This window comes from Lasiodiplodia theobromae (genome assembly GCF_012971845.1).
Source record: "Lasiodiplodia theobromae strain AM2As chromosome Unknown scaffold_44, whole genome shotgun sequence".
NCBI lineage: Eukaryota > Fungi > Ascomycota > Dothideomycetes > Botryosphaeriales > Botryosphaeriaceae > Lasiodiplodia > Lasiodiplodia theobromae.
Window position 1 is genome coordinate 190876 of NW_023336524.1, and position 15229 is coordinate 206104.

General features: G+C 49.2%; 3 protein-coding genes across 3 annotated transcripts; 2 read left to right on the plus strand and 1 right to left on the minus strand.

The window, feature by feature from the left end:
* Window positions 1–1677: 1677 nt before the first annotated feature.
* LTHEOB_11074 (Zinc finger mynd-type protein) lies at window positions 1678–2925 on the plus strand (the record flags this gene model as incomplete). The annotated part of the gene is made up of 1 exon (XM_035507790.1): window positions 1678–2925. The coding sequence occupies one exon, from the start codon at window positions 1678–1680 to the stop codon at window positions 2923–2925; it is 1248 nt and encodes a 415-aa protein (XP_035366827.1).
* A 4247-nt stretch (window positions 2926–7172) lies between these two features.
* On the minus strand, window positions 7173–8198 carry LTHEOB_11075 (uncharacterized protein; the record flags this gene model as incomplete). The annotated part of the gene is made up of 1 exon (XM_035507791.1): window positions 7173–8198. One exon carries the CDS (start codon window positions 8196–8198, stop codon window positions 7173–7175), a length of 1026 nt encoding a protein of 341 aa, XP_035366828.1.
* Window positions 8199–11759: 3561 nt separating this feature from the next.
* Window positions 11760–14813, plus strand: LTHEOB_11076 (P-loop containing nucleoside triphosphate hydrolase; the record flags this gene model as incomplete). The annotated part of the gene is made up of 1 exon (XM_035507792.1): window positions 11760–14813. One exon carries the CDS (start codon window positions 11760–11762, stop codon window positions 14811–14813), a length of 3054 nt encoding a protein of 1017 aa, XP_035366829.1.
* Window positions 14814–15229: the final 416 nt, after the last annotated feature.

Here is a 15229-nt window from a genome sequence, read left to right on the forward strand (position 1 = left end):
GCTATGCATGGGCTCGTGACTCCTTGTTGGTTGATGAGTGACGAGGCTGAAGTCGTGCCGGAGTGACGGATCAGATACGGAAAGGTATGGGCGTTCAAAGTTTTCACATATATGCGGCTCTCTCCACGAGGGGAAATACGCACGCTACTTAGTTCTGACGTGTCAGCCGGTGAGACCCACTGTTGGCCAATAGCTCGCTTGCAGACAAGGCTTTGAAATCGCGTCGTCGTGGAAGAAATAATAATAACAAAACGCTGTTAAATTTATCACTTGAAAAATGACGACGAAATCTCATAAAGGTCGTTCTTCGGATATCAGAGGGTTTAATTACAAAGAATTGAGCAAGAACCGGCCTTGACCAGAGAGAGCAATCAGGCTAGAGAAATTATGGAATCATGGTAGCGAGCAAGTCCACTAATACGAGGGTCAGATGTCCTTCCAAGTGGCACTAATGATGAGATAGCGGCACCTTACTGGTGGCTGGCAAATGCTGTGTAACCATACACCATGTCCGCGGACCCACATGGAGAGGCGGTTGCGCATGATAGATAGAGTGATGTAGACTTTTGACACGTAATTTGAGGTCACAAGAGAAAATATTCATTCGAGAAATTATTATTATCATTTGTTAAACATGCGCAAGCATACGTGCTTGAGGTTTCCATAGTTTGTTGTGAAGGCACAGTAGCCGCATGCGGCTGAACTGAATGACAACGCTGACGGCCTTGGTGGGACGTCAGGCGGGGCGAGACCCACCACACTAGCCGAGCTCCGGTACCGTTCTGGAAGATTGTTGCGGCTACACGGGTTCACACTGAATCGCAGCCTACCGTGTCCTGCCGATCGGCAAGCACGGGAGGCTGCTCGTCCAAACATTTCCGAATGAAGGGAGATAGTCACGACTCACGAAACACGCATTTGCAAGGCTAGGTCTTAGGAAATCGCCTCGGCATGCCATAGGATAGCATGCCTTTAAGCGAGGTGGACGTGCCACCCATGTGAGCAGCGTACACGCCAAATCTTGAATGCTGAGTGCAGAAAGTCTCGTGTAACGTTTGACTTCAGTGGTACTCTCAACGAAATTGAAATCCATTATGTCAGCTCGGCGGTCCACAAGAGATACACAGAGTATGCGGCTCTGACCAAGGATAGGATCAGAATTAACAGACAAGAATCGACCTCTAAGTGAAAGGATTTATACTAAGCTAGTTCTATAGCTGTTGTCGTGGACACACAATGGTGTTGCAAAGGTTAGCAGGTATTTTTACACGTCGCGGAACGTGGATTCCAGCTGCCCGCAATAGTCTATGTTGATATTACAGAATATGTAAAGTGAGCTCTTTGCAGTTTCTGGCAAAAACAGCTTTATCTTTTACACTTAGCACAGTGGTTTACTGCGCCTCACTGAGCAGGGATTCTTCAAATATTTAACCGTATGCGGTAGGCTTTTGCACGCCACCTTGCAGGTGGGGGATGTGTTGGCGGGTCCCACAAAGCCAGCCTGCAGGTAGGGTGTCCAACAAACGATTCAGTCAAGCTAAAAGGTCTTAGAAGACAGCTTGACAAGCTGCTTTCTTGATGCTTGCAGGTGGAGGTTTTCAGCTCTCCGCATTTAAGTTGAACGTCCATCTCACAAGGCATTAATGGTTCAAACCATCCCCTCTCACACAGTAAACCATGACGACCCCCGACGCTGTGGGTTCATGTACTGTGTGCAACAAAACTAATGCTCGGCTCTGCGGCCGATGTAAGAGTACCTTGTACTGCTCGAAAACATGCCAACATGTCGACTGGCCTACTCACAAGCTCCTCTGTGCAACTTTCTCCAATTTCGACGTCTCGAGCCGACCAACTGACGAGCATCTTCGAGCGATCCTCTTTCCAGTCGATGAAAAGAAGCCAAAATTCATCTGGCTTCATTGCAAGTGGCATGACGATGACGAAGACGAAGGCATCAAGTTTCAGTATCCCGACGCCAAGACCTTTCTGGGCCCTAATTCTTTTCCAAGGCCCGCGACAATTCAGTACAATCCGGTTCTGAAGAGACAACTGTCAGACACAATATACGTCTCCTTTCGTGACACATTCCTCATCGATGGATCAAACCCCAACAACAGCGTTGCAGCCATCACTGCTACCAAACCCGGAAGATACCATGACTGGCGAGGCCCGATCATTTCCTACGGCAAAGTGGGTCTCGGAGTCGATCAGAGCACTTGCAAAGACCTCGACATGAATGACTTCCGACACATCACTGACTACTTCCTCTCGTACGGTTACGAACCTGCACCACCTACCCAGCAATCCCCCAGCACAAAGGTCAAAGGTGTCAAGATCAATTGCATCGGCGATCAGAGGACGTTCAACAAACCCCAATTCGAGGGAGTTGAGATTCCTTCGACGGATCCCATCTTCTCCAAGCACGACACCTCTGACATTGCGAAACGCATCGGACTTCCCATCTTCACAAGACGTTGCCCCCCAAACTCAAAGTGGGCGAACGACCAGGATAATGAGATGTTCCAAGACCAGAACCCTTTCAACAACCAGGACGCTGCATTCCTCCACGTATGCTGCGATCCGAAAGCCAAATTCAATTTTCGCACAGGAGCAGTGGGTTGGGGTTGGGCTTCCCCGCAGTGGCAGACCCATGTGGGAAGTGCGATTGTCGTGCGTCAGGACAAGGAGCCGCTGTTTCCATTGCATGCAGAGGCACTGTGCAAGTACTGTCACTATGAGATCCGCCCGCTTCTAGCGCACTCTATGGGAGAGTATGCACCAGAAGAACCAATGGCAAAAGATACAGTTCTGGCTATGATCTGTCGGCCAACCTTCGTAATCCACTGGTACAAGCTACTGGATGAGAAACGCAAGAAAGGAGAGAACGCTAGCGCTCCTTTCCCTTACGACATGCAGGGCTATTGAAGCTCGGGGTGTCTCAATGGGTCAGACGGACAGGAAGAAGCTGCCACCGTCGCTGTGGAAGCGATAATGAGAGGGGTGATCAGAAAAGTAGACGCCTTCCTAAGTGACTGCCATAGTAAAATTTCCTTCGCTTTCATGGATTCTTGGCAATTCCTTGTAGTTCGCTAGGCTACAGTGGTGTTGACACCATGAAAGGAGGGAAATTCCAATCAAATCACCGTCCAACCCATGCATAGTGCTCGCTCCAAATTTTCCGTATGTCCAACATACTGTTGGTCGGTAGGAATTGGCAAGCCCTCCGACATTCTGTCATGGCGTCTGTCAATTGTAAGATCGAAAAGTAGCGGAAGCCGGGTTTGCTGCAATTCTCGGCTCGTATGATGTGGAAGTTGTGCGTGGAGTAGTTTTTTTCGTACACTCCTTAGCCTTAATATCTCTACTTGCATCTTAGAGAGCCAGTAGCTACACAACCCTGAATCCATACACCAATGCCACGACGGTCCTACCATACATCAGTCATCTTCCTGGAATGCCCACACATGGTGAACAAAATAACGAAATTTGTATATGGACTATGCGCAGCCGGTTTAATGGTATTATTGTATGTCCGTGTAAAATGGTCCGTTAACGCCGTTTTCCTTTTCTAACTAACAAATCCAACTACTTCAGAGTCGAAGACCAAAGGTGCTTCTAATTCGTTCAAGCCAACCAACACTGGTTTCTCCAAATTCATTAATCGTACCAATGCTCTTCTCTACACCAGTCAGTTCACATACGTACATGAAGTCATGTCTCGGCGAGCAACGGGATGGTAGAGTGTTGCTCGTGGAATTGTTCCAGCAAAGGATGCAAAGATCAACATCCGGGCAAGTCTTACACACGTATCGATAACCGCGGATAGGATCTTCCTCACAGCCGTCGCAAATCGAGTCCTGAGTGACCTCCAGCCCGTTGGAATCAACAGTCATCTGCTGTCGAAATGCGGTCAACGCTTCAGACTGCTCGCCCAGATACATCAAACAGTGACCAAGTTCATGATACCCTGGCCAAATCTGGTGGCCATCATTTTCCAATAGACGTGTCGTCAGCTTCTGAATAGAGTGACATAGATGGTCAGTGACGTCGTGTTTCCGGTTAGTTGGAGGTCTTTTGATGAAGCTGTCGAACTTTTTCGAAAGGTATTTGCTTTGCCGTATCCAATCAAAGGCACTTTTCCCATATCCATCAACAAGGTGGGTGTTGGTTTCCTTAGAGAGTAGAAGTTCCACCATTTTGTCGTTTCCGTCATAGATTGCATTATGCAATGGAGTTCGGCCCATCATATCCACATGGTCCACGTCTGCTCCCAGGCTAATGAGCCATTCCGTCGTTTCAACTTGGCCATAATCTGTTGACGTGTGGAGAGGGGAGGAGCCATCTTCTCCGCGAGCATTAATGTCGGCTCCTGCTTCGTATAGGGTCTTCGCTGCGTTGAGGTGCTGAAAAACTGCTGCGTGCAGTGGTGTGAGTCCCTCGTTATCAGTCGCTGATATGTTGGCTCCCTTTTCTACTAACACCCGAATCACCTTCTCATGTCCTCCATACGAAGCGGCGTGGAGAGCGTAGGTGTAATTTCCCCCCTGGGCGTTAACGTCTGCACCGTTTTCAAGCAGAATTTGAACCACTTGAACATGTCCTTCGGCTGAAGCAGCTTGAAGAGCATTGCCGTAGTATCCGCCCTGAGCGTTGACGTCGGCACCCTGATTGATCAGAGTCTGAACCGCTTCCGCCTTCCCTTTGGACGAAAATGCACAGAGAATATTGTCGAAATCTCTGTCTTGGGAGTTGATGTCGGCACCCCTGTCAAGTAGCTCCTGAACAATCTGTACACTGCCCCCCCTTAGAGCAGCTTGGACGGCGTTTCCGAAGTATGAGCCTTGAGCGTTCATATCGACACCTTTTTCGAGTAGCATACGAACTGCTTGAACGTCTCCTCTCATTGAAGCATTGTTGAGAGTATTGGTCCAGTTTCGGTCCTCTAAATTGACTTCGGCGCCCTTCTCAAGTAGCAGATGAGCCACTTCAATGTGCCCGCCTTCTAAAGCAGCCCTAAGGGCGTTACCGTGTTTCCCACCCTGTGCATTAACTTCGGCGCCTCTTTCAAGCAGCATACGAACGATATCAGCATGCCCTTTTTCCGAAGCAGCGTAGAGAGCATTATTCCTGTTTCCGCCCCTCGCATTAACATTGGCACCCTTCCCAAGTAGCAAGTGAACAATTTGAACTTGCCCGAATGCTGAAGCAGCCTGGAGGGCACTCCCGTAAGTTCCACACTTCATGTTGACATTTGCCCCCTTTTCGAGTAGTAGCTGTACCACCTGGGTTTGTCCGGTAAACGAAGCTGCCTGAAGAGAATTCCCGTAGGTTCCATTCTTCATGTTGATATCAACTCCATGATTGAGCAGCGTTTGAATCACCTGAAGATGCCCTCTTGACGAAGCAGCCTGGAGAGCGTCTCCGTACTTGCCCCAGATAGTAGAGATGTCCGCACCATTGTTCAACATCTCTTGAATTATATACGTCACCCCTTCAAGTGATGCGTAGTATAAGGGAGACGGTAACAACGAGCTTGTCCATGAATCCACAAGTTGTGGCTCGTCTGGATTGTAGAGCTTATAGCAGACTCCGTAGGAGCTCTTAGATGTAAGAAAGTCCATCGTAAGCATACGGAGTGCTTCTCTGCAGCCATCGGATACTCGCGCATGGCTTGTCCAGTGTCGGGCAGCATACCGTGCTAGTGGGAATGACTGTCGGATCTTGCTCGTTGGAATATTATCCGGTAATTCCAACAAGTATGCGAGGCAGATCATTGCGAGTGACGTCCTGGCGGCAGTCTCTTCTAGGTCCTTAGCGAAACTGTTCTCGAGTCGAGTAGACGTGAGATATTCCTTAACGGAGAAGTGTGCGAGCTGTAACTCCTTCTTCACCAAGGTAACCAAGCTGGAACAGTACCTCAAGATCTCGTCTGGAAACGTGATCCTGTTTCTTGCCTCGAAGTAAGGTTTCCGATCCGTCTCTACTGCAATCGCATCAACAGCTTCGTTAATCCGCAGCGGCCGCTCAGAGAACGTCAGAAATTGCAAGATCCGTATTGTATGATGCTCATGCTCGGGCGGTATGTTGGCCAAAATTCGGGAGTACGTTTCGTCTAATGTCTTTGGTAGCGACTCGAGAGCCTTTCGTAGTGTAGGATAATCAACACAGTTCTCAAGAGCATCTAGCTGACACGAAACCCAGCGAAACCTATATCTCAATTTAGTAAAATTTAAGCAAGAATGGTGACCCAGATCTTACATTCCATTGGCCTTCTCTGAAAGAGTAGTCTCGATTTCATTTTGAACTTTCGGTCGCGATTGCCACCTCTTAAGGCCATAGCTTCGTCTAACCCTCATGTGGATGTATGCACGTATATCTTCCGCAACCAGACCGCTTTGAATCGAAATCATATCTTGATTGCAGGCCCATCTGTCAATAGCCAACTTGAGGTCTGGTTCTGGGCGGCTGGTTACAAGAAGATGAACGTTCAGAGCGTCGTCGTGACGAAAACCTCGAAGGCGCTCCAGCCAGTACAGTAGGCTTTCGGTTGAGTATTCCTTTCGCGTCTGGCATTCATCGAGTGCATCCAGGACAATCCAGACTTCGCCAATTTGCTGCACCATATTCCAGAATGTTTTGCATAACGCTTTGATGTTTGGCTGCCGCGTTCCGTCTTCGCAAGAAGCGTAGAGAAGGTCTAGATGCCTTTGGACATTTTCTCCGTGGCTAATTTGAGCAAGAAGCGAGCGGATCATATGTTCAAAAGACTGTTTGTGGCTGTCACTGAAGTCGAAGTAGAAATAGAGCAGTTTTCGAGAACAGACTTCACTCTTTCCAAGGTCTTCAATAATTGATGAGCTCAGAATTGTCTTGCCGCATCCAGGAGTGCCATAAAGCCATAAGAATGAATTTCGGCCTGTCTTCCATGCTGGATAGGCCGGGCTTTGGAGGAACCACTGGCCAGATCCCCGAGAGCGTTGCTGTAGAGCTTTGTTGTAATTCGTTGACGGGTCTGGGGGAGACAGCCATGAGTGTATCTTCTGCGTTTGGCCGTCCAAGGAAAGATGTTCCACGCCGGCTTTGATTTCATGCGTTGCATGCTCGATATGAGTCACGTTCTTGGCAACTGTTTGGGTGGTCACTAGTGATTCTCGGGGTACAATAGAGGCAAACTAACTGTCTTGTAGGACATCGATAGCCTTCTGAGTCCTCTCAACATCTTCGCCTTCAATAACACCGAGAAGTTCCTTGGCGTACGCTGCAGCTGTTGCAGCGGCGTATCTTTGCCATCGATCATTCTTGTGAGAGTCGGCATAGTCGCAAATTCCTCTTATGACCAAACAAGGGAAGTTATTCATCAGACCAGCTGCCTCCATCTCGAGACAGAAGCATTCGTCACCGAGGTTCTGAACGATCGAGTCTCTGATGGCGGCATCTTTTACCAGGGTGTTTCCAGAGGCAATAAGGCCGTAGTGAATCTCTGGCTCAGAAGACTCGCGCTCTTCGCGTTCAAGTTCCTGCTCTGGATCGCAGTAGTTGCAATTTCTGCCCCGGCTGTGAGCATAGGATGACTTGAATAGTCGGTCCTGCTCTCGTCCCTGGTACTTATAGCTGGACTTTCCGGGTTTTGCCTTAGCAAGTTCAGGATGCTTGTCGAACATGTCTTCGAGAATTTGTGGGATGTTGGATCCGAATTCGTGCTGGGACTGGAGATTGGAGAGCACATTGAGAAGAGCCTGAGGCGGTGAACTCAAAAAACCCGTACGCTCGAATCGATCTTCTTTCTTGGCTTTCCCGAAGTCGTATTGGACGACACCGCCGCTCTGGCCAGATGGCTGGCTGACGACAATGTCACCAAGTCGAATGTCAACATCTTGGTCTGGCCGTGGAATGCCCGCCCCGATGCCAACCATAAGACCTATGCGAATCTGAGGGAACGAAGAGACCATCGAGGTTGCCGTGGTCGCAGCTGACGTTGTCCCGTAAACACCTGCAGGCAGCGATGCGAGAACTACATTGTGCTCGGCGATTCTCCCCCAGGTATACGAGTTCTTGTCGCTAACCGGTTGGACGAAATCAAGCGGCTTCTTGTGCTGCTCGTCGAGCATGGCGATCGCAGCAGCTCTTTCTATGGGTAAGGCTGCAATCCAGCCGACCGTGTAGTCGGCTCGGCTCTCCAAGGCTCTCTGGGACATCATTTCTGACATTTCGTGTAGGATCTCTCTCTCTTTGTTCGCAAGTAGTTGAAGGGGCTAAATTGTCACGAGGGGAATAGAAGGGTACTTCGTCTGAGGAGAGTCAATGGGCATGAGGACAATACATGTCAGGCTGAAAGCTGAATTGAAGAATGAACTCTGGGTAAGCAGCACGGCACCGCGGAATTTACCCCTGGTCTGCAGGTCGACTCAGCATTGTGGCACCACCGAATCGTTCTTGATCCTCTCATCCGCATCAAGGATCGCTATGATACAGTCATTCGATATTATCTCTCGTTAGGATTGTGAGGCGTTTGCCAAGAGCTGACTGATCTTGAGTCAGGAGGCCGCCATTGTTGCTATTACCATCGCATTTTAACCGCTTCAGCTTCATTTTACGATCTAGTTTTCACCATGCAACATAGAGAATACTACCGTGTAGTCGTTACCATACGGAATGTCTCATTATTCCCGAGTACTCTTGCGTTGTTCGTAGGATCCTCTATGAGCCCTAAAGTGCGGCTGACCACCGCTCGATCCGGCTCCGCCCCTAATTAGGCTGTATTGCGGACACACTGATTGGCCCATGTCGAGGAGGATGCGTCTTCGTTATCGAGGCTGACTTCTCGGCAAAATTCATGTACCCCGACTGGGCTCACAGTCTGCTCACTGGCAGGAAGCGCGGCGAGCTTGTTGGCGAATGACCTCTCCAACTAACGTTGGCAATGATGGACAGGGCGCATGGTGCCGCTGACGAAGGCGCAATTGACCAGAGTGTCGCTGTTGAGGGTGGCGCGGTACCAGCACGGGTAATGCGTTATCCAAGGAGAGGCCAGACCGAGTCGCTTGACACACTTTCCTTCTGTAAACAATCCGAGGAAAGTCCACCCTTCTCAACTCGAAATTCTGTTTGCTAACGCGTTACACCGCTGAACACCTTAAAATTATCTGCAGCTTACTCCCGGCGGCCAATGTGCCAATCGGTGACGTGTCAGTGCTGCGCCTCGTGCAAGGCTGCAATGCAGGCGGAGTCATGGTTCACTTTACATTTAATCACTCTTCGTTTTGTGAGCTGTTTCGATGCTGGCTGCTTTCGAAGGTAAAAGATCACTTACGCACGGAACTGTGTCGCTTTGCGTCTCAATCTGCTCCCGGGAGTTGAAGACTATGGCGATTGACATTCAAAACTCATGCGCTGCACGTGGCTGTGTAATGCAAGGCTGAGACAACGGGGCTGCATACATCTGCAGCCACACCGCTAGGCTGACAAGAACTCAGGCGAACACCTTACAAAATCTCAACAGCACTCCGCTTTTGCCACTCTACGGCCCAGCGCAGAAGTTTCTACCACACTACGATGCAGACTGTAACAACAGACCGTGCGGAATTTAGTCGTGATCCAGTCGAGTGAGTATACCGCATGCAAAATATTTTTCACAGATCTAAAGTTTTTGTAGTCAACTCTCTTAACTTTTGCAAGGCTATGCGAGAGATTTCTCGATTGACCAAGCAGTCCTGAAAAGGGAACCGTGGAAAGATAATGACTCCGCCCGCGACATCCTAACGCCTTTGAAAAACGAGCTCAGACACATCGAGGCGGAAATTGCTTTGAGTGATGAGGTTGTTGGTCGTGCGACTGTGTCCGTCACTCCTGAAAGGAAAAGTCGACGATTCAGCGACCAGGTCAGCTTCAAGACTGCGCGGTCATCCTTCAGTGCCGTGAGAAGCAGTGCGGTATTGAGTTTCAGAAGCAGCATGGCCATTAGCTTCAAGACTGCACAGTCAAACCCATCCAAGCACTCCCTCGTGGCTAGGCAAGCTGGTGGCATCCGTCCCAAAAAGAACAACATCTGGATTCACATCCTGAAACTTCGAGACCTTGTACCTCCACAATCCTTGGAGCAGAATTGGTCTGGAATCGGGCAACATGTTGAGTTCTCAACCCCGAAGGAACTCCCCCTCTTGATCGAGGGCACAGATCTTGGTCCAACAGTCGAAGTCGTGATTTGCAGACGCATCCGACTTGCACGCAAGAAAATTTTCTTCCGCAACAAACTTAGTCGCGAGAGAGCCGCCGATGAAGTCTCTCACTTACAACACCTCAACCACGCTCATATTGTCCGTGTCATTGGCACATATGTGCTTCCAGCGCCGAAAAGCGCGAATCTCTTGCTCTACCCAGTCACAGAATACAACCTCGAAAGCTTCCTGCATGAGATCTGGGGCAAGGAGGTAGAAGCAGGCATCACTTGGACAGCACCAGTACTTTTCGCAAAACCTGACTATCTGCCTCAATTTCAGCTTGAAGCTCTGGAAAGCCTTTCAAGCTTTTTCAGATGCTTGACGAACACAATACACTACCTCCACGGCAGCAAAGACTACGTCATCAAGCACATGGATATCAAACCTGCCAACATACTCGTCCGAGATATGCGAATGAGTAGTATTCGCCACTCAGAGCGCTTCAAAGTTTACCTTTCGGACTTCGGGATCGCACGTTCATATGATTCTGCTCGAGATGCCGATACCTCTTCACTACCCTCATTTACGAAAGTTTGGGCAGCACCTGAGGTAATAGAAAACTATCGCGACAACCCAGACGTGCCCCGTGGCCTGGCTGCCGATATATTCTCCCTCGGGTGCGTGTTCGCTGAGATGATATGCGCGCTCGCAGGATCGTACCACTGGGATGAGTTGCGCCAGACTCGCGAGCGGAACTTGCAAGACCAGTCGTTCCAGGCGAACCGCACTGAAGTCACTGATCTTCTAGAAAGTCTGTATGATCTAAGCAAAGATCCGTTCTGTACTGATATGTATATGGCCTTTCCTATGAAGCATTGTACTGATACATTTATGGTCTTTCCTATCAAGCTTTGCGTTCAGATGCTCAGTTTGGACCCACGTTTGCGCCCCTCTGCAGCAGAAATAATCAAGGAAGTTGGAATTCAGTGGCACTGGGAGTGTAAATTACCCGATGCTTTATGCTGCGAATGTGGTGCTGATGTACTAGAGACGGCTGTAGGTAAGGACGAGTAAGAGGTATAAAACGAACTATCATTCATGTAGAATATCTTACAATTTAATTTATTGCGACGAGTATCAAACTTTTATGTATCTCTATTGATCTATACTAGTAAGCTTAGTGAAATATCTAAGTATAAAACTCCATTGCTATCTCGGATTCCGTACGGGCGTGTTTCACCTGAAGCCCGCATCCGCAACTCGTTCATGTATTTCACAAACGACCGTGCAATGGACCTGCGGCCGCGCGTAACTGAGGTGCATCCTCCCATGCATTGTCGCCTTAATGAGGCCATGTTTACCGAGGGGGCTTTGAACCAAACCTTGCATTGGCACTGGATATACGTACTATCTGTACAAAACAAATCTTCGGGGATCCGTAGTAGATTGCGCTGGACAACCATGCTTCCGGCGGTGTGCATACACAGTATGCAAGGCTGCGGAGCTGAGAGCCCCACAAATACGCCCCGCCATTTAAGCCCCCACCCAAGCCCCAAATTCTTCATCTCAAACTTTTTATGATTGCATCTCTTTGCCTGGGACATGGCTGACCCTCTCACGGCTCTAGGCATCGCCGGAAATGTGGTTCAATTCATCAGCTTTGCAGGCGAGCTCATCGACAGAACTCGGGAAATAGCCAACTCCCAAGATGGAGCTCTCGTCAAGCATACCGAGCTCGAGACCATCACCACTAGTATTTTGGCATTCAACGATCTGATCACGTACACGTCAACTCGATATCGGAAAGAAAAGGGAAAACCCCAGAAAGATTCACTATCGCCACAAGAACTCCATGAAGAAAATCTCATCGAACTCGATGAACAGCTGTCATTGCTTTGTGCCGACTGCAACAGTCTTGCACAACAACTCCTAGCTGCCATCGCGGACCTTAAAAGGCAGGGCTCATTCAAACAGTGGAACACGTTCCGCCAAGCTCTCCGGTCTGTTTGGAAGGAGGACAATATTGCGGACTTGTCCCAACGCCTCGACGCTTATCGCACTCAGATAGGCATGATCGCCATTGCCTCCCTTACCGAGCACGTTCAGTATAATAACATCACATTCCGTGAAAACCTTGATCAGTCAATTTCTCGGCTAGAAGAAAGGAATCAGCATTCCCAAATGCAGCTTTTCGAAAACATCAGGCAGCACATGGATCGGATCCAGGAGCAGGGAGACAGTGACCAACTGGCGTCCATCATCTCCGAGACCACCAAAAGGCAAAGAGAGGAGGTTATACAACGCAAAATCATGGAAAAATTGAAGTTTCACGATATGCGCGACCGTCATTTGCAGATATCAGAGGCGCACGAGAAGACATATCAATGGGTCTTCCACGATCTTGGAGAAGCCGATCAATCTTCCTATACAGGGGTGGAGGTTGGAGCGACAGCAGAAGCTATGTCGCATGTAGCGCGGGAGCGTGATATCGATGCCCCATCCGAAACTTCTCTAACGGTTACCGATAACGCGGACGGAACCCAAGCTGATGACAGCGATTCTGAATCGGACGACCCTGGTGGTTGGTGGGACCAACTTCCTGCAAGACAACTCGAGAACCAAAACTCTCGGCCCGCAACCTGGGACAGTTATCGTATCTGGCTGGAAAATTCGGGGCCGCTTTATTGGATCACGGGAAAACCAGGCTCCGGAAAGTCGACCCTCATGAAGCTTCTATACGATGACGCTCATCTTTCGAAATACCTCCAATCTTGGACCGGTGACCATTCACTCCGTAAAGCTGGCTTTTTCTTTTGGAATGCCGGTACAACCATGCAAATGTCCAAGGACGGTATGCTGAGAACGTTGCTATACGAAGCCATCGGCGGCTGTCTTGACCTCATTCCCGTACTGTTTCCTGATAGGTGGACATACAGCACCTTGTTCGGCTTTCAAACCCGAGATTGGTCTGCCAGTGAACTTGAGCAGGCTCTCATAACACTAGTATCGGATAGCTCCGTCAAACACTTCTTCATGATTGATGGTCTCGATGAGTTTACCGGAGAGCCAAGGGATCTAGTGAGCTTCATCCTCCAGTGTTGTGCGGGCAGGTCAAACGTCAAAATTTGTGTCGCCAGCCGGCCCTGGATCCCATTCGAGAGCGGTTTCAAGCACTTCCCCCGCCTTCACATGGAGAATATGACGGCTTCTGACATAGCATTGTATGTCACGGACAGATTCTACGAGAATGATGTGTTCAAAGACCGGATGGAAATGAAAGATCAGGTGCGAGCGTGTCAAAAGCTTCTCGGGAACATTACGAGAAGAGCAAAAGGCGTCTTCCTCTGGGTCAAGCTTGTGACGAATTTGCTTCTCCATAAATTGGAAAATGGTGGGTCCATCGAAGAGCTGCATGCAGCACTCAGCAAATACCCTCCTGGACTTAACAACCTCTTCGATGGGATTTGGGCCCAGATCCGAGAGAGTGAATACTTTGAGGAGTCTGCAGGAATATTCCGGAGAACTCAGACTGCAAAAAATCCAGTGCCACTGTTGGTTCTCCTGTACGCGGAAGAAGGCCCGGAAAAAGCACTGGATGACAACATCTGCTGCCTCTCTGTTGAGGCAGATCACAACCTTGCCGACCAGATGAGACGCCGGATCAAAAGCCGATGTGGTGGCTTTCTCGAAAGTCCAGCTTTCAATGAACAGAAGACCTGGGCCAAAGTGGAATACCTACACAGGACTGTGAAAGACTATCTCCTCCAAGACCAAGTATCCCAGTCACTCACTTCGGCATCCAACACCACCAACAATCAAATTGTCTTGTCCCTCTGCACCGGTTTTCTACGCTGTATCAAGAAATTGGATGGTTCCCAACCCACCTTCCTCCCGCGTTTCAAGTACCTCACTTCCAATTGCCTCGACTTCTCAAAAATCGTGGAGGAGGTCAATAGTGAGATAAATCTCCGTATTCTGCTCAATCTCAACGAAGCAGCCGGCAGCTTCTTTCGAGGAGGAGCTGCTAATGCCGAGAAGTGGATTAAAGAAGTACAGAAAAATGCTCCATACGCCTTGAAGCCTGACTGGACAAACCTGTGCACCATGGCTACTGGTTCTTCCAGTTTCCTGGAGTTTGCACTTCAACAAGGGTTCTATTCATACGTCGAGCACACTCTGAAACAGCAATACCACTCCGGAATGTACGACCAATCTCGCCTATCAAACTTTCTTGTGATTGCCCTTGACCACGACAGGATCGATATCAAGTTTTTTTCAGTCGCACTTCAGTATGGGGCTGATCCAAACGTTCCAGCGGACGGCTACGAGTCCAGTCGTGTACCATGGTATCATCTGCTCTACCTATTGTCAGTAACAGGACAGGAGATGATGGCGAGTTCACACGGGGAAGATGGCCTCGATTTATCCACCTGCAAAAGATTAGGTACTATCGCAGAGTTATTCCTGGACCATGGCGCTGATCCGTCCATTCGAGCGATTAAGACGGATGCTATTGACATCATCAAATCCACTGTTGGGCAGGCCGATGCAGTTCTTGCCAGTCGATTGGTTTCGAAGCTGGAAGCACATCGAAAGCTGAAGCCCCGGAGAAGAAAGCGGGATAGTCTTTTGTTTTGGAGGAAGGCAAAGACCTGATCATGTGTTACGAGGATTAGCAGATAGACCGATCCTTCTTTACCCTCTTGTTTTGATCTGATAGCACAGGCTTTGGCTAAAAATTCATTATTGCTACGTTGAAAAGAAAGGTATTTAGCAGCTGAAAATGATAAACGGATGACTGAGAATAACGTAGACTCGTCGTAGTTCTCGTACGTGGAATGCGCTGTATAGGTAATGTATCCCTGCTGCGGGGAGCGCCACAAAACACGAGGGCTCACGCACTTCTCGCGGCACCTTCTCATCCAGTAAAGCACTCACTTCTGGACGTGAAAGGCTCCTCATCACAGCCCACCCCCGCCTGATCCGCTTGGACGCAATGACTTGAAATCTACATCCCTCGCGACTCCAGTAACTGCTATACCCCAATTATCGGCGGTGATACCAGAGATATC